Source organism: Corvus moneduloides, chromosome 1 (assembly GCF_009650955.1).
Source record: "Corvus moneduloides isolate bCorMon1 chromosome 1, bCorMon1.pri, whole genome shotgun sequence".
Taxonomy (NCBI): domain Eukaryota; kingdom Metazoa; phylum Chordata; class Aves; order Passeriformes; family Corvidae; genus Corvus; species Corvus moneduloides.
In genome coordinates, this window is record NC_045476.1 from 96156642 (window position 1) to 96177404 (window position 20763).

Sequence of the window (20763 nt, forward strand, 5' to 3'; positions counted from 1 at the left end):
CAGCTCTGTCCAGCACCATCAGTGACATTGCCTCCACCATGCAGACTGAGATTTGTCCATCAGAAATTATCCATATGTGTACACAAGAGGGCCCTATGGAAACAGCAGATGCCACTCTCTGAAATAATGGGCATTTCCTGACACCAGCAAGTTCATCCTTAGCACTGACCATATTTATTTCCTCAGGGTTAGGTTTTTATAAGCAGAATGTTAAAACACTTTCAAGAGTCATCAGGACACCTGCACAATTCAGAAGGCTAATTGCACACCTATGGTGCACATTTTGACAGCACCTAGATGAGCTCCTAAAGTTATATTGTGACCAAAAGCAGTAATTACAGGGAATGGGACAGATACTTTGATGAAAGGAGTTCCGGTATCTCAGGTTTCATTACAAATAGGGCCGGACAAGACCACAGAGGGTGGATTCTTCTGCTAATTTTTGGTTTGAATTTCAACGCTTCTTCACAACAGCATTATCTCCCAATTCCTTTCTCAGTTTCCATGCTTCCAATCTTTCATCCCAGTCCAGATGCCTTCACCTTGCCTCTCCCCACCCCCTCACAATTGCATTCCTCCCTCTCCCCCAGCATATATGAATTGCTAAGCCTTCTCACTGCTTCCCTGTAAGGACAAGCAAGCTCCCTGCTACGACATTCTTGCTCAGCAGTCACAGTTCTCTCTTTGCAATGTTCCCATGGGTCTCCCAACCCTAAACCCAGCTGTTCAGCCAGCACTAGTCTTATCCATCTACACATCTATTTACTTCTCTTCTGCCTCTCAACATTTCCTCGAAAAAAATAATTTCCAGCACTACTTTTAAGTGGTTCCAGTCCTTGCCCTCTGATACTAAAAGCAGTTTTTTTCCCCGTGCCTAGATCAAGCACCCACTCCAGAAATCTAAGTAAAAAATGTTATTTTAAATTATTCAAGTCTTCTTGTTAAAATTCCAAGTTATAAGGGGTTTTCTTGTTTTTCAAGGGAATGTTTATTTCCTTAACTTTGGCATTGTTTTAAGAAACACTTGAATTCTTTTTCAGTCTATATGCCTAAAAATGACCACACAGCTCACGCTGCACAATCTTCAATTTACTTTGTACATTAACAGTTTGGAGACCTAGGTGTAAAGTGAGGCAGACTAAGCATGTCACACCATTGCTTCTGAATTTTGACATCAATTCCAACACAATTCATAGCCACAGCATATTCAGATACTACAATGTGTCAGGTGCTTTACAACACATCCTATTTTCACTCCCCTGTGCCATAGGAGGAGGGCAAAACAACACAAACACTGCTCAGCTATACTGGACATTTGAATCAAGTTCTCCTTAACCCTATCAAACATTAGAGCAAGTAGTTAAGACATGCCTAATTAAGCTCTTGCTTTTCTACAATGAAATTTTTAAAATTATGGATATTCCTTACTAGTCTGCACTTCTATAATAACACAAACTCTTAAGATAACCTTAAGAATTTCAAAGGTTTTACTGAAAAGAAATATTTTCAAAAAGTTTGAGTGTTTCCACCCTGAAAAGAACTTTCCATTTATTTCACCTTCATGACATCTACCAATCCTTATTCTGAACTCTTAAAAGCTTTGCATCAACCACCTCATAACCACACACTATTCACCTCCATTTAAATCTGTCTTCAAATCAATTACACCTTATGTTGGATAGGTCAAAAATTAATACTTAAAGCAGTCAAATAATTAACACCTATTACATTCTACCCATGCCACAACAAGTTCCCACAACATTTAGGGGATTTAAATTAGTCAAATTCAATTTCTAGTAAGTTAAACAATTGTGAAGAGAAAATAGCCCTTCATTATTTTTTAATGTCAAATACTGCCTAGAATCTGGGATAATCAAGACTCACTGCCCTAGGAACTGCATAAACTTAAGGTAAAATTGTTAGTTCCTTGGACTAAAGAGGTAAATACGCAAGTAAAGTTCTTCAGTTTGTTAACTTCTTCAAGGTAAGTGGTACAGAGTGACAATTTAAGAGGACAGTGCAATGTAAAGCATATTTCCCTGTCCTCTGCAGAAGCTTTGCCCCCACTGTCTGGTGATGATAACCTCCCAGTTAAGCACCACCTAAGCTTTTGCAAATTCACTCTCACTTCAGACACAATACCAACTGCCCCTCATGTGCTGTTTGAGGACCTTTCCTAACTTAGCCTGTAACACTAATTTGCAACCAAACAGCTTGTGTCCTCTGGTCCTAAAAGATGCATGAGCTTGAACACAGTGCTACCACTTTCTTTTAATTTCTGCAGTAATTTTACACACAGCTAATTAGCTCTTCTGCTAACTCTGTCCTTTTCTCTTCTTGGAATTTATTTACCCACCTGATGCTCTTATTTGAGCTTGGAAGATTTTGTTCATCTAGAATAAACAGAACAGGCTCTTTCCTCTTTTCAGTCTTCTGCAGAGCATTCTAGTTGTACTTTCTATGCCTGCCTGACTGGAACTTTCCTCTTTTGTCTGCAAGTGGCCAGGATACACATGTGACATTCCCTGGAGGGTTGCCTCAATGCCAAGACTAACATTGTTAATACTTCCTTGACACTGGCTGAAGATTCTTGCCTGGTGCATGAAAGCACTCACCTTTTTCAGAACAGTAACACACGAGCAGCTCAGTCTGCAAACTGTTGTTTGCAACTGAAAATTGAGCTTATAAAAACATTACCTCATCTCATAAAAGCTATTAGTTTACACTACTGATTTCCCTCACTGCAATTACTCCTTATTCAAGATAACCTGCTACCTCATATTCCTGTATCTTTTTATTGTTAATAAGGCCTCAAACCTGATATTTTTGATTTTTTGAAAAAGTTTCAAGAGCAATAGGTTAATGAAATCTGAGAGACAAGAATTCTCTTTATGTCCTTGCACTATTTATTTTCACCAAGATCTACTGCCACCTCCTCAGCCAACTCCCTGTCCATCCCGTAACTCTTCTAGATTTCATACACTTTAGCACATATTTCCTGTATAAAGGTCATACAAAATATTTATCCAAGGACAGAGGTTTAACCCACTGCATTTCCTCTGCCTCACAAAATTATTTAAAACACACATGTATATAAGGTTAATCATTTCAGTTCTAACTTTGGAAAAATCACCCCTCTGTTAATTCTTTCCTTCAGCATTTATTATGAAGTCATGCCTCACAAAGGGCTAAGATTAACAAGCCTGCTGCAGGGCAGATCATTTTCTCAGTGTCCTCAAAGGCATCATCAAATTTCATACTGTCTTACTGCTTTCCAGTTGAGTATACTGACCCGTCTCAATACAAAACTAAATATTTGCTGCCAGCCTGAAACTTCATACGGCAGTTCTTTCAACATGCAGGGACACAGAGCAGCATTAAACTGTCTTGTACTATCAAACAGTACTGATTAGGAAAATCTGGTGACACAGATGCAAAAATTCTGCGTATTGCATTTTTCTATGAGTGGCTTAAAATTATAAAACTCACACTCACAATCAAAAAACTTTTAAGACTTATAACTCTGTGCATTATTTTAAATATACTGGTAGTAATTGTAGGTGTTCATTTTAACAATCATATTCCTTCTCAAATACTGGAAGAAGAAACTTAACTGAGGTGGAAGGGAAGGAAAAAACATTCCTTACAATTTGAGCCTCAATTCATGCAACTTTTTGAATTATTACAGCCTCATCATCTTATTTCTAGAAGGAAACCCTATTACAAAAAGCCAACTAGCCTAAAAGCAAAAATCACAGGTAATAAGACAAAAACATTAACTTAGATAGACAATGCAATTCAGAAGTGATCTGACGCTGTCAGTTTTATCCCTTCTCCAAAGTCAGTTTACTGGAATGACATCCTTCCCAAGTGGTCATTCCTGGTAAATGGGTCAAAGTAGAGCAAACCCAGAAAATTCCTGCATGATTATATCAAAAGTTACAGAAAAATTTTCATTATTGCACTATGTAATATAATAATATAATAAATACCTATTAAACACACTCAAGCATGGTATGTGAACAAATTCTGTATATATCAGAATGACAGCAAACATTTTCCCCAGGTGAAAAGCCTATGCATTATAGCCTTAGAACAAGACAGAAGTGACATCAGAGACAGAGGTGAGTTAACCTTATCACAAAACTGAAACACCTGAAGTTTTACTGGGAGCTTCATGAAAGCCTGGATATAATTAAAGTCGAGTGCAACATTCAGTACTAAATGCAGTCTAAATGTAGTTTTGAAAGAACATTTCCAATTCTCATCTTCCATGCACCTTCTATTCTTTGCCTGGACTTTGGACATGTTCCATCTAAGTACTGAAACACATAATGGTGGAACAAGAAAGGCCACTTCAGCCTTGCATAGTTAACATACATTTCTCTTTGGACTGTAAGCAATGTAGTGGAATGTGTCTGTCTGTACTCCCATGTGAACTTTCTTGATAATGATGACCTAAAACCAGCACACATAAGTTATACTGATGAACTCTTTGTGATATGAATACAAAATTCAGGTTCACCAGAACTGTAGTATAAACACCTTTAAATAAAAACAATGAACAAAAAAGCCAATCACTTCATTACTCTGACAAAGCAACAAATCCAGGAGAAAAATGGCACTGCTCTCTTGCAATTAAGTCTTTATTTACAGCTGGTCAGGATACCAATATTCTTTGGGATAAGTGACTAATAAGAACAAATTTTCAAAACAGAAATTATGTAGCTATCTTCAGGTTTCACAATAGATAGAAAGTTCCTCTGGTTATATCCATATGCAAAATCTACCTTCCTTCTTCCTTTTTCCATTTCTAGGATACTTGGGTTTTATTCACCCTGCTACAGACAGAACCACTGGGAAAACAAAGTACCATCTGAAGTAGCATTCATCAGAATGATAAAGAAGAAAGAAACAGATAAGTATAACTACAAAAGTGCCATGCATTTTGTTAACAAAATTTGGTGAAAATCAGCTCTGTGGGTTCTACAAAGATCCTGTTTCTAGAGAATGAAAAGAAAGTTTTATCTCTATTCTTCCTGTTCTCTTAAAGATGCAGTATTTTGAGATACCATGAATGTTCTACCATCATTTTAAAGATGTCAGTACTAGTTCAAAATTCCAAAATATATGTTGTTCCCAGTGTTGTAAGTTTAGACTATTTAATCTATTATCTTTCTATTAAATTTAAATCCACCCCATATTCCATAGTCTTGAACACATTTGCATTGTCAACAAGATAAAAGAAATGACAACATAGGAATATCTATTTGTTTAAACTTATAGTAAATTTATCTTAAGTTTCTTCTCACCCACGATGTTTCTTTTCTTTAATGTTATTTTTCTACATAATCTCCTTATGGCTTTGAAAGAAAGAACTCCTTTTGCAGTAAGAATTCTGTGTTCAGAGAGCTGCTCCATGACAAAGCAATGCTCAGTTGTTTTCAGTCCATTGTCATTAGAATGAGAGAACTCTCCAATTCCACTTATGCTATTAAGTGCACAAAGGCCAAGCTGCAAGCATTCTGCTTTTCCACTTTTACTTTCCACTATTTGTCATTGAAAAACATAATCCTGTCAATGAACATAAAGCCTACTTATGCATATGTGAATATTAGCCTAATGTTAGCTCAAAGCAGAACATCTATCCAAAATTTGAGCCTTCACAGATAAGAACCAGGTACCATTAGATCACAAACAACCCTGATAAATTTCCAACCTTAATTTTCCACTGATAATGCTGCAGAGAAATGTTCAAGAGAAAACACTACACTTTACGCTTAGAAGAGGTGATCTTGTTCAGTTCCCATTCTCCGAACTCCAACAGAGGAGAAAAATTCAACATATTTCAGCAATAACTGTAAAAGCTGAGAAAGTAAAAAAACTAGAAAACATATTTACAATATCCACAAGACATAGTAGGTCTTTTTATCCATGTATCTTGTAACTATGTCTAGTCACTTCAGAAAGCACCTTCATTTTAATAATGTAGTACTACATCATTTAATACATTTCTGCTAATTTGTCTTCTGGATCATCATGCCCTGTGATATGCATATTTAATTTATTTAAAATATGGAATTGTCAATTAACCTGTCATCCAGAAATGAATTAAATGTGGAGAAAAACATCTTGATACCAGAAACAGTTTCTCTAAAGCAACACAGAAAGACTTCACCAGTGGGGAAAATCTGTTCAGAGCAAAACTTACTGTCCTTCAGTACATGGCCAACTGATTCCCAGACTGATCAAGGACCCAAGTTATTCTTTGCTCAAAGACATGAAACTGAATTATGTTGGCAATTAAAATAAACACACACACACACAGAGTCAGGCAAAAACTTCACAAAGCTTAATTTTTCTGCTAATGTAAGCAGAACTTGGACACAAATTTTCTGCAGCTGGCTGCAAACCCTTTTGAAAAATGGTCCTTATGACACTACCAGAGTGTGGCAAAGCCTATTCTTAGGCTGATATCAAGGTTAAATAATCAGGAAAGGCCATCCTCACCGAAAAGTGCAACCTCCCTCATTACCAGTATGACAGCTCAGTACTCGAAGAACATAAATCTTCTGCAAAACCTCTTCCTTTTTGTAGTCCATAATACAGCGGGTTAGCCACACTCCCTGCTTGTTTTAACTAGAGCAATATTGAGTCCTACATCACTCCTATGCAGTTCAGCATCACAGCTGCAGTAAAGGAGGCCCTTAGAATTCCTGGGTGAAGGAGGTAACCAGCAGTGATACCCTAGGGGTATGCTGAAGGTAGGGAGAGAAATCAGTTGGGTTCGGAATTTTAAAAAATCATACAATGGTTTAGGTTGGAAGAAACCTTAAAGATCATCCAGTTCCAACTTCCCTGCCATGGGCAGGGACACCTTACACGACCCCAGGTTGCGCAAAACCCCATCCAGCCTGTTCTTGAACACTTTCAAGGATGGGACATCCACAGATTCTCTGGGCAACCCATTCCAGTGCCTCACCACCCTCACAGCAAAGAATTTCTTCCTAATATCTAACCTAAATCTATCCTCTCTCAGTTGGAAGCTATTCCCCTCTTGCTCTATCACTACATGCCCTTGTACAAAGTCACTCTACAGCTTTCTTTTAGGTACCAAAAGGCTGCTTTAAGGTCTACATAGTTCCTTCTCAATGGTACCCGTATTGCCCACACTGCCTAAAGCAAATTTCACTTGTATAGTGCGGGACTTCAGGGCAAGAACTAAATGTAAAGCTGTGTAACCATCTGTTTACAAAGAACAATTATACTACTATGCATGGATTTAAAAACATTTTTAATTCCTCATTTTACACAGATCCTTGTGTGAGGCAGGGTGGTGTGTTGCAATTATGCCAGCTCACTGACAGACAAGGCAATTCCTAGGGCATGCTGGAGACAAAGAATGGAAATTGTATACTAACATGTTGCTCCTTCTCTTTCTGTCCTTCTACCCCACTCCCCAATATTACACGCATATATGAATACATAGCATGCAAAATACATACTAAGATGAGACTAATGCTGTATCTACTACAGTGAAAATAACCTTTCTATGCTATCAAATAATTTATATTTCAATTAATATCCAACAGACAAAGTTAAAAAACAAAATCAGTCTGCAAAGAGAACTGTAATAAGACTTGGGATAATACAACTTTCGGGTGCAGTTTTGAATGTCCTGTTGGAAAGCACCATGTACTCTAAGAAATGTAAACATATGTAAACATTTTGCTTCCTCAGCAAAATGCTTCTTCTCAAATAAGGTAAATTGGATAAAATAAGTATCATATAAAGAAATACACACAATTCTACTTAAATTTATCCACAGTTTTTCTGCATGGTCAGATAATTCTATTGAAAGTTGATTGAGAAGTGAAGCCATTTCCTTTGTTTTCATAAAAAATAAACTGATATTTTAATCAGTACCAAAGGTTATAAACCTTACAGAATAAAAACACAGAGTACAAACCTCCATTAATCCCTGTTCCCTGCCCACACCCATATAAACAGACTCTATTGAAGTACAAAAGACTGAACAGAATAGTCCTACTGAGCCACAATGTCTTCACTGTTTATATCATCTTTGCATTTCAGAAAATATGTACTGACATCACTACAAGAATCTGTAAGGCCTCCTCCTTTCAGGAGGAGACCTTTTTACCAGTCCTTTGAAGGAGAAGCACACCCCAATTCGAGAGTTCCCTTTATATATAAATTAGTTATTCATAGTTGATAATGATCACCAGATCTGTTTCTTCGTGGGTTTTATATCATATAGAAGACCTTTTTCCAGATACAATCTGCATGCCATGAGTTTATGACATTGAAGTTGGTTGGCTTGAAAATAAATTAAAATAGCACGTTATAAACTCACTTCATAATCAGTAATTCTGCAATTTGTTATGGCAAAGTTACATCTTCAACATCCTTTGGAAATACCAAACACCTCAGGGTGGCATATTTCATCTGCAGCTTTCAAACAAATTTCTATGTATTTAAAAAGAAAGTGGTTTTCTGAACTTACGTTGACTTTGAAGCTTTGTACTGAGCCATCCAAAAAGTGGACGTTACAGATTATTTCTGATCGGGTTTTCTCTTTTGGTAGCTCTGATGCTCGTATGTTATTTATCCTCCCACCTAAGGCTCGTAAACGGGAGTTCATAACTATTGCTGAATAACCTATAAAACAAAAATTATGTTTAATGACAGTTCTTATAATTATCTATCTTTGCTTTTCAGAGTAACCCACAACATCATGAAGACCCCAAGTTAACAAATGCTTCTTATGTAAAAGAATAAGTTGCAAAATTAGCTTGTTGTAAACCAGAACATAAATGCATACCTATAGAGGGGGCTCCCATGTTCTAAATGTGAACATTATCAAGAGAATCACAGGTAATCCTTGCAATGTATACCTTGGTTAGGCATGAGTCACTGCCTTAGTTTAAATCAGTAAAAAACCCAAACACCTACTATAAAGTAGGAAGGCAATGTCAAGACAGGTTTTTATAATCTGTAACTAGGAAACCCCTTACCCCCTTTTACATTTCCTACATATTTTTGCATTTACAATACAAGTTTCACTACAATAATTCTGTTTACTCTCAACTGACAGAACAGTCTCGAGTTAATGCAAATCAGGTTCTATCAAGTAACACATTGTTTCAGGAATATATACACAAACACCATATGTAAGGCAAGCAGAACCTTAAAACATGTCAATATTTTACAGTCTAGCATACATAAATTCATGAAGCCAGAAATTCATATCAAAGAAGAACATGCCGCAAGAAAAAAGTTATTTTGTTGTTTGGGCTTTTTTCTTTTTAAAAAAAAGTCTTCATGAAAACCAAAACTCTCAAAACCAGTGTTTACAAATTAAAACAAACAAAAGAACATCCCATCAAACAGAAAAAGCCATTCATTGAAATAAGAGGTGAATTCAATTCAGACAAGCCTGTAAACATTTCAAGCCTCTCTTCACTGGATCAGTTTACCAATTAACATCACAGCGTTTAAAGCCAGTTGGCAAGCGAAGCAGAGGATAGTTTTCCAGGTTAATTACCATAGCAATTACCAAACCATGCCTCACTTATAAGGGGACAGCTACAAAGGGACTTGCATAATATGAGTGTCACATAGACTGCTGGCCAAGCTGGATAGGGCCTATATGAGTACAAATTTGCCATCTCCCCTTTTTTGTGTATCTGCCTTAAAACACAGACTGGCTTTTCTTTTACTCAGCTACAGAAATTGAATTTAGAAAAAAAAAATCCCACTTAAAATACTGAAGCATTGCAGCTACCACACATCTCTTCAAAAGGGTAACATGAAAAGCATGAAGAGCCATGACATGTAAAATTATATAAAGTGGGGTTTTTGGGGTTGCAAAGGCAACAAAGCAGCGCAGTGATCCATCTTCACTCATCTATGTGTAATCTACACTCAGAAGCAGCTAAAACAATTGCCTTCTCATAGACAGCTCAGAAGTCAGACACACATAAGCATTCAACACTTCCAACAATACTCTCATAGGTTTTTTTGTCCGCCAATTGATAGTTCACCATTGTATATTTTCTAAAATCAAAACTGTAAGCTGTCAAGACTCGTTTTTCAGCCAGCATGCATTTTTTTTCCTAGGAAAAGGTGTGGTTTGGAGGTTTTAGCTGTTTGTTTTCTCTGGCTCTTTTCTTTGGTTTGTTTTTAAAGAAGGAGATAAAAAGGAAGATGTAATCTTTAGGAGAATTATGAACAATATTTCCTTATAAACCAGCAAACACTTATATTGCTTTGCAATTTTTCTTGATATACAGTTTGCAGTTAATCACAGTATGTTAATTTTTATTTTTTTTATATCCAGAAAATAGGCTAATTCAGGAATGGTTGTTGTTAAATAAAACATACAATTATCCAATTATCAAGAGTATACAAAAAGGTGATGACAAACTAAGACTGCAGAGGAAGCCTTCAATCTCACATTCTCTAATTTTCTAGCAGCTAAGTTTTAAACTACTTATTCAGCACTGTGTTCACCTTTCAGCAAAAAGTCAAGTAACTACATGAATTATACCACAAAGTCTTTTCTCCACTGTCCACCTCAGCTGGCAAAAAACCCCTTCTCACTTACAGAAACAGCTCTCTACCCACTTGTCCACTGATGGGTAAGAGGAAGGTTATCCTTCACTGTGGGCCAGCCACCAGATGAGAGTATTTTTGGCAGCCAGATTCAAGGCTTCATCAGCCTGGCCTTCAGGGCTCAGTCTGTATTGTGACGCCTAATGCCCCCAGCACACAGACTTCTCCACTCCTGGGGAAAAAAGGGTATTTGACCCTTTTGCTTATAATCCCCAACCTCTCTTACACTTCCACCATTCCCTTTCTCTGTGCCCTAATTATCTTCAAACTTTGTCAGGCTTCAGCAGAGAGCAACATTCACAGGAGTCTCCAGCACTCTGCTCCTGATCTACCCAGAGAAAGGAAGAAAATAGTGCACAGCCCCTGAAGCCTTAGTGCAAAACATGCTGCAAGTTAAGCTACACTTCAAGACCCTTCAGACATTTTGATGCCTAACCCTAATCACTCTCCAGAAGAGCATTACTATTTTTTCAAGCAAATTATTTTTTACAATTTAGCTAGATCTTGCTACTCACTTCTTCAAACTTCAAATGCAGAAGCCAATACAATAGTATCAATAACATTCATATATGTATACGTGCTTGCTATCCAGAAAAACAAGAAAAAAATCACCAACCAAAAAAGAAAGCTCTTACAACTGCAAGAAAATAAACCTGAGTAAGCCAATTGATGATTTTTATTTGAGTGACTGTGCATAGTCACACAAGAAATTACAGGTTCATTTCAAACCACGGTCTCTCTGTAGGAAGCCCAGCCTGTCTCCTGGACATCCTAAGCTATCCAAGAACTAACAGTAACACATACTTACATACTGCAGTTCATTAAAAAACAAGAGGTGCTTAGTTTGAAATGTATAGTCTTGTGCTCGATTTTCACACTTAAATTTGGTTTAACACCTTCAGGTGATCTGCTGGATGCTGGGTTATATGCCCAATGCCCCAGGTGAAGCAGTAAGTTGGAAATTCATCATGAGAAATTCAAACCTGCTAGTGAGACCAATTTGCATTGGGTTCAGAAATGAAAACCTGCAATTCCTTTCTTTTTACAGTTTTATGTAAAATCACAGCAGCAACACAGAGTTCATGGTTTGTGCTTACGGCGTGCAAAGAGCCCCAGCTGGGGCTGTCCTTGACAAAGCCAGTTGACCACAGGAACTGTGCCAAGACAGGGACAAATGGCTGAATGTTTGGACACCACAGCCATCAGTCAACCGGAGCTCAAGGGGCCTAATCGAGCCTTAGGAAACTGTCACCAGCTGGAGCCCCCAGCAGAGAAAGCCACACCTTCTACTTCCCACCTCCATGGCCTTGAGCACCACTGTGCGGAAGTGAGCTCCTGAGGGAGCAGTGTTACAGGTGTCACACAGCAGGAACCTGCCCACACCACTTTTCATGTCCCACCTCAGCGTGCCGCATGCTCAGCTGCAAGTCTGCAAGGAAACAACTTTGTGACTCCCTAGCCTAAAGAGCAAGGGAAGGAGAACAGGAGGCAGGTGAGCAGCGAATTGTTGGCATCTACTCCATGACTTTTCATCCATGTGTTTAAAGCTGTATTTTAAATAGGGCCAGGTTGCTGGAATGGCTTGAGCACCCCAGTGCAATATGTAGAAGCACACGAAGGAACCTGCAAGGGCAACTGCTTTTGGGGAAGGCGGAGGGGCCACTGAGATCCCCAGCAAGACCAGAAGCCGGCTCTTAAGCCTCAGCAATCACCCTCCAGCCCTGAGCAATCAGAACCAGCCATTACATGCAAATCTCAGTTCCTGTGTGTAGCCTCAGGAAGGAGGCTGATTCACAAATGAAACCAAAGAAAAAAACCTGTCAGACAATTTTGAACATTATCAACAAGTCAATACTTAAATATTTTTTCCCCTTTCCCTAAAATACACATGTCAAATCCAGGCAGTTGGGAGCTGTATTTTAATTAAACAAACAAACATAACCACCCCCAAAACACAGTTATTTTCACAATTACAAAGTATAAAACAAACATGTGGAATTCTATCCCATAATGAAATCATGCAATAGGCTTACAGGAGAAAAAAATACAAATACAGCTACAGAAAGAAGTTAATGTTTTCCAAGTACATTAAACACATTTCCGGACAAGTTTGGTTATGCATGCCTTCTCCCACAGTAATGCTGCAGTCAAGCAGAACAAAAATAACATGTTCTCCTCCTCTTTCGTATTGAAGACTGACTTTTAAAAATATTTTTTCCATACTAGCATTTGATTTCTTTCCACCTTGCTCGGAAATTGTTGTTAGAAAAATTTAAGACTCTATTATCAGTATAACTACCATTAATTTCTTTTTTACCAAGGAATAAAATCAAGGGCAGATTTGCTGAGTATACATTCAAGGATCTTCTACACATATTCATACTCTGTATAACTGTGAACAGTTTTGTTGGATTTGTGATTTTTTTTTTAAATAAATCATTTATTACCTTCATTTCATTGGGTAAATGGGGATAATTTACTCCTGTAAGTGGTTGCACTCATGTTTTTTCTAGGAAGAGACTACTGCATTAAGTTTTCTCTGTTTATTATAGTCTTTACTGAAAACATTGGCCTCTAAAAAATCATATATATTACAAAATCTGTGGTAATGCAATTTATGAAAGGCTAGTGCTTTTAACCCACTTTCATTGTCTGAGTGACCATCTCTGACAAGGAAGGGGAAAACTGTAGCACTAAAGATATGCCCAAGTCTTGCATGTCCTTTAAACAACAGTTACATTTTCTGGTTATCTGTCCCTTTACTTAAAAGATACAAAATAAATTAAATGGGAATAGTAAGAGGTAGAACAAACTAAAGGTGTCTTTCTAACAATGCATATCCCTAAGACAACTGATACAAATGCTCTTTAGCATGCATCAGCCCATGTAGTCAAGAATTATTCACACATTTCAAAGCCATATCTATCATCAGTGCATCTTGATGACGACTAAATTATTCAGCCAGATTTTCCAAATAGAAGAATTAGGTTTAACTCACTATCTATGAAAACCAGCTTCTGCTTTCACCATCTGCAGAGGAAATACTTCATATTTTCTACATTCCCAATGAGAAACTAGATGCCTCCCTATTAATAAAAAATTCAGTTCTTTTATTTCAGAGGAAAATCCCAAGAGGTATTGACCACAATACAAATTACCAGGCTGCATAGCCTTACTTAGAACAAAAATAAAGGTTAATATCGACGTTGAAAGCTGGTGCATGTGTGTAGATACACAACTTCCAAAGCAGTAGCGGCAAGTTTTCAAACCATTGCTCTTTAAGAAAGGCAGCAATATCGTTATAATTGAGACTCTTCACACCAAGGTTAAAATCAACATCAATAAAATTAAAGATTTGGCTTTCTTATATTTGCTTCCAGTGGCTGACACCTGTGATATTTTCAAGCACAGCAAAATTATTTATCTGTCATATAGGTAACCAATAGGTCTACCAAAGCATTCTAAGAATGTTATCAAAAATTGCACTAGTAAGGCTTAAATCATTCTTGTTATCATCTTAAGTTTTCCAGAAAAGTAGAGCCTATAGGCAGAGATTCTTCACAGAAAATTAGTCCATATAAGCAAAAAACCAGGCATTTTGAAGTTACACCTTAAACAGGTATAACACGTATTGCCAGCTCAATATTTACCAGAACTAGTACAGAACAGAGCAAAGAAAAAACATCCTTCCGCAGTAAAATATAATGATACCTCTTCTTCATTTAATGGCCCTTAATGCTGGAGTTCACCCACAAATAAGCCTTCAGGGTGGACCATATATACTATGACACCTCTATTTGTTTATTTAGAATGTACTTCAAAGCATTTTAGTTTCAATGAAGGTCGTTACAAGGGAAAAGGGCTTGTTCTAAAAACAAAAACCAGACCACAAGTAATTGTGGATACTCTTTCCTCCTCTAATCTCCACAAAATTAGAATCTAGCTTCTTATTTCACTTTTAAAAGCCAAAAAGTAAATAAAGTAGATTTGTTCCTATGTCTAGAAATCAGGTTCCTACCTATCTACAGTAGTCATTGCCTCTTAGAAGAGAATCCAATATATGCAGTTGAATAAATTTTTAAAAATCTCCACACCATGACAAGATGTTAGATGTTTAATTAGTACCTAAAATGAAGTTATTAAATGGCTTTGCAAGCCCTTCCTGCACTTCATTCAGCTTTTCATTTTAACACAACCCTGGTAAATCCATATTGCAACGTTTTTTCATGGGAAATCCAGCTATTTTAAATTCTGGATTCAGCAAGTTCATGCATGAATGTCTAAGACAAACTGCAAGAGATGGATGGGAGAGGAAATATGCCTTTTAGTTCTAGCATTATACTGTATCCTGACTGACATGTCACTGAGATCCCAATAAACCAATATAATACTGAAGGTAATGCAAGCAGTGTGAGCAGCTGCAGTACTTGGTGCAGATAAACCATGCACCACAGTAAGCGTCCCAGTCTTATTCCAGTTCTGCTGCCTGGGATCTACGTACACTCATGCAGCTGGATTGGGAACACCATTTCTGTTGGGGATCATCTTACAGTGACAGAGTAAAAACACTAAGTGAATGAATTATCCTTAAAAAGGGGAATAGTCACATCAGATGTTTTTTCTGTATTTATATATTGCATATATATTCATTCCAAGACAAGTTTTAGAGACAAAGATTCCATTTCAACTTTTTGGAGAACCTTCTTCCTCTCTCCCCTCCCTTTTTGACAAAGGTTTGCTTTACCTGCAAAGATTTACCAAAAACATTTTTACCTGAAGAGTCTTAAAACATGCACAGCTTTAGGCATCCCAACAGTTCTTGCTGTTAAGACTGAAGCAGCAGAACAGGCTGCTATTACAGGTTAACAGAGATTATTTGACAAATATAATCATAGTCTTTCCATAGTAATAGCCTTCGGTCAGAAGAATTATCCCAGCCTTTCAGCAACATGTTCAGTAGCATGGACTGGTTATCTGAAAACTTAATCTTGAAATCAGATAACCTAAAGGTAACTAAATTCTAGAAGAGCTTATTGGTGGAAAAACAATACTGACCATCAATTTCAGTGTTGTTCAGAACTTGTGTTCTTAACATCCTTTATTCCAACTTCTGAGGTAAACTTTTTGGTCATATTTGCAAAGGATCAAACAAGATTGTACAAATAACTCCTCAAACTTCAAGGGTATAAATCTGGTCATGCCAACTTCACAAATTTTTTTTACATATATAGAATAAAATCATGCAGGTAAGGCATTGTAGGATCTAATGTGTCATTTCAAAGACCATGAAGCATTATTGCTAGACCTGAGACACAGGATTAGCACAAGTACAGAGATAGTATCTACTGCATGCAGAATGAGTGAGAGCAGAAAAAAAATAGTGGGAAGAAAAAGCATCTGCAGAGATCTGCTCCCTACACTATGAAATACAGATGAGAACCAGACACATTTATAATGCTTTCACATTTGTTGCAGTTCTTATTGCTCACATCGCAGATCTTTATAATGTTTATTTTTAAAACACATATATAAAATAACACTTTCAACCAGTGTTGGGGGCAGTAAACAGCACCCTGCTGCACTTCCTGCACCATGCCAATCAAAGCATTCAGGAACTCTATGGCTTCCTCTATTGCCTGCCTCAGCTTTAAGCAGACCACAGCACAAAAGAAAGCCATCTCACTGAAAAATGCAAGGGCTATCACTACTTTGTTTCCCAAATAATGCCTTCAAGAGGTAACTAACAATGTTGCATGAATTCAAAATAAAAACTGCAGAATGAAAGCCGAAGTTCACCTTCCTCACCTTGGTAGAGTCTTACACTATCAACACTAACACACAAGAGTGGAAGAACATGAATGCTGAGTCAAAGTGAAAGCTGAGCACCATAGTGCCCAGCTACCAAGATTTCCAATAAATATATTAGTTTACATAGAATGAATAATTTATGCCTTCAAATTTTCAAAACCAAGTAGGTAAGCATTCACCACTGAAATTTACAAAGCCAAGCAACTAAAATATTCTGAAACCTCAGTTATCAAATTAATCACCATATGAAAACTGAAATACAAAAAAGACCTCATATTCTAAATAGCAGGCAATAAACTGTGTGTCCTGAAACTTTTGTATGACGCATAACATGAAACAAGAACCATCATGTCAATTTTCCTGCCAAGTAAAGTTGTGATATTTAAGCAGAATTTTAATCACCTGCATGACAGATTGAGGAAGAGATGTAAAAAAATAACCAAAGCTCTAAGGATTAAAATATATTTCCAAACCGTGCTTTTAGAGAGTAATTCCACTTTTTTACTATATCCATAGTGTGATACTAATCAAACAGTCAAGAAACTACCTGTGCCACTTTTACTGGTTTTAAAACACAAAAAACACCTTAAAGTAAAACAAGGATTATTCACACAAATCACACACTATCCAGTATGCTTGCAGGTTAATATTAATCTCTACCTCCTGTAGGGTAACATAAATAAACACATATAAATTTCACTTTTGAGAATGTTGCTGAGAATGTCAGAAAAGCATCAAGTGCCCATATAACGTTCCCTATGTGAGGCATGCTCTTCTCTGATAGTAACTTTGAACTGTTGTCCTCCACCTATGACTACTGATATACATTGAAACATTTCACTTGCCAATGTAGCATGATGATGGCCTACCAAAAAAAAAAAAAAAAAAAAAAAAAATCACAAATTGCAGATAATGCCTCTTATGAGTACAGGTGTGTTAAAAAAAACCCAACCAAACACCAGCTTTCCAAAACAGGCCTTTCCTCATATCTCAAATACATGTCTAAAGAAATTTTTTCATGTATAAATTAACCAGACAAATAAAAGAGATCTTTTTATAATTTTTGCCTCCAATTAACGGAATACATTTTGCACATCAAAGCTACAGTTATCAAAGATTTCAGTCTTTTCAACAGGACTGATGTCATTGTACCTCAAATGTCATCCTCTTTCTTCAAAGCAAAAGAAATTTAAGCTGTTTTTTAAAGAGCAGGAAAGCAGCAGATTGTAGACAGAACAGAGTATAGACTGAACGCAAGGCTGTGAATCTAAATGCTCACATTCTATCTCTGATGTTGTCACTATTGACATTTTGTGAAGTGGTCGCTTTCCTCCTGCCCAAATTGAACATGGATCACGACGGAAATAATTGCCAAAGCATACTTTTCAAAACCTTGAAAAAGTAAGGGGTAGGTAACCGGGTTGTAGATACACTTAAGAACTTGTTCTTCTACAGAAGGACTGAATGGCCCTTAAATCTGTCAGCTCAGAAGGATGCTGCTGGCAGTGGTGACTGCCATTTGTTGCCAAAGGGGAAAGTAGGAGAGAAAACACCTTAATCATGGCTGTGAGACTGTTAATGAGTACTAATGCCACAGAAAGCTAACTCCACTTTTAAAGAAAACAGAAATTCCACACAACATTCAGTGCTGGATTGTTACTAAACTTGAGAAATAGCCTGAAATTGCAGAGTCTGAAGTTTCCTTCGTGCGTGGACACAGCTGAGTAGCAGATCAAGACCTGCCACTGTTACTTGGTGTTTTCCACTGTGCACAATACCCAGTCTGCTTCTCAACACAACAGAGGACTGTATGCCATTCAAACTTGGGAAGAAAAAGTCCCATCACTGGCAACAAAAAAACCCAGTCCATACTTTTTGCAAGAAATCATTCCAGATCTCAGAAGAAAGCCTGTCTTGTAAATTGTGTTAATGAACAAAAAACTCTTCATTTACTATGAATTATCTTTCTGAACCCAGATATTTCTTTTAAACCTTAAAGCTTAAAACTTCACAGAACTGTTTTCTATACATTCCTGTTTCATCTATTTTATAATCCACATTCTGCCACAAGCCTTTGAAATATATTCCCTTAAGCATAACAGAAGACTTCTGTTATAAAACCTATGGCTTCAAAAAGTCCCCAAAGGGATTTGGAACACAAAATTGGCAATCTGCAGTTAACCACAGAATACTCTTGAAAAAGATAAAATGGTAAAATAACCAAATCACAGCAATTCTTCCTTTACAAGAAAAAGGCAGGACACAATAGCAATCTGGAAATTGAAAGTTATGTTATGAAGGGAACTTCAAGCTCTACAGACAGAAAAAAGTATTTCTTTCAGAGACTACAACTCTATTATTCAATTTATCCTACAGGACTGTCCAAAATTACAAAAGTTCAGGAGATTCTCAAGTCCCACAAAACTAGTTGTGTTGAAGGAATTACACAAAGTTCTACCTCATGACCTTCAGGAAAGAATTTGAAAATGTACTGCAAAAGCCTTGCACCTCAGAATCAAAACCTAAAAAACATGACAAAATTAAAACACCTCCTGATACTTTGATCATAACTTCTTGTTGTTAAAATATTCAGAACAACAAAACTGAAGATGTTCATGTAAGAAGTTTACTTACCATGTGAGGGGACTAAGGGAGAAGAACACCTCCAGAAAATTTACAACTTTTTACATGGATGTGTAGTGAGAGGAAAAGGGGTAATGACTTTAAACTAAAAGAGAAATTTAGATTAGATATTGGGCACAAAATCTTCACTCTGAGGATGGTGAAGGTTGCCCAGACAAGTTGTGGATGTCCCATCCCTGGAAGTGTTCAAGGCCAGGCAGGAAGGAGCTTTGAGCAATCTGGTCTAGAAGGTATTCCTGCTCATGGTAGGTGGTCTAGAACTAGGTGATCTTTAAGGCCCCTCCCAATCCAACCCATCATATGATGATTTGTAAGTCAAGAAGACAAAGCAAATACACACTGTGAAAAGCCAGTCTGGGAACATCTGCACTTTGTAAACACTGGCCACAGATGAACAGTTTTCTGCCATTCTTTCCTATCTTCATCTCATCTTCCTCCCCCATTTATGACTAACAGACAAATTTGTATTTTACCAAAGCACATCTCTTTCTTCCCTTTTCAGTTTTTTCCAGAGACTTCAAAACATCTAGTGTCACAAGAATTTGTTATCAATAAGATCAAACTGTTCTCCAGGACCTGCAGTAGACCTCACTGCATTTCTGTAGCTTTTGCACAAGTCCTGCTCCTCCTGCACAAAGACAATAGTCAAACAGAAAAAAGCTACACTGCCACCCAAACTAGCTAGTCATTTTTCCAATTCTTGCACGTGCTCAGATGTCCTCACTTTAAAAGAAGAAAGTAATTCCTGCACACAGTGAAGAAAAAAATAGAGTAAACATGCTACAGAACAAGTCCTAGCTTGCAAACAATTTGTGCTTTCTTGTTTTCCATCAGTATTTAAACAGTGTATGTTTCAGACTAGCAAAATCTAAACATTTACATCTTTACATCCCTGTTAAGCAATTTTTTCACCACCCCACAAGATTAACACGCACCCTGTGACCATGACACACCACACCAGAAGCAGACCGCACCAAAAAGCATTCACCTAAAATAGATGCTCCTGCATCTTCCCTCCACTTCAAACCAGTGGCAGCTATCTTTTGGTCATTTTCTTCCTTTCAACACATCCATTAACTTAAGCCCCCAAAGAGCCACAAAGCAACCTCGCAGTCAGGATTCAACGCAGCTTTGGTGCCAAGCTCAGCCAAAGGCTGCAGGCTGGCTGGACTGCTGTGTCCCTGGCAGCCCAACACCTCCCTGGACCAGAGAAGGCAGAGCACCTCTCCACCATCATAGGGTGGGTGAGCATATTGGGCCAGCTTTAGACAAATACCTGCTAAAACTTCTGCCACAAGGCCACCAAAGTAGAGTGAGCAAGAGTCATGCAAACCACAGCTGGAATTTGGGGGAGTAAAATGGAATGGGTTAGAGTGAGATTTCGTAAAGGAGTCTGGTAAAGAACTTCTTGCTCTTGAGTGAAGTACTTCTTTGGGTTTATTGGGGAAGGTGGGGAGGTTGTTATAGCTTTTTTGGTGTTTGGTTTTTCTTCTCCAACTCTTCTACTGACATATAGCATTTATACAAATAATTTAAGCCCACTTAGGTAGTTTTTGTTCATTTTTAACACAGTGATCCAACAAATGGGCATTTATAACAAAGCCTCCTGTTGCATCTGAAGTAATGCAAGTCTCTTCAGCCTTGTGTTTACAAGGTTATTAAAGCTCCCATGTACAG

At 37.5% G+C, this 20763-nt stretch overlaps 1 protein-coding gene across 4 annotated transcripts in view; it reads right to left on the minus strand.

Annotated features, from left to right (window-relative positions):
* Positions 1–20763, minus strand: part of PTPN3 (protein tyrosine phosphatase non-receptor type 3) — a 165049-nt gene that overhangs the window by 88131 nt on the left and 56155 nt on the right. For all 4 annotated transcript variants that reach the window (XM_032119156.1, XM_032119154.1, XM_032119175.1 and 1 more), the window contains one exon: positions 8525–8679. In XM_032119156.1, the coding sequence (XP_031975047.1) occupies positions 8525–8679 (155 nt within the window). The remainder of the gene's footprint in view (positions 1–8524; positions 8680–20763) is intronic.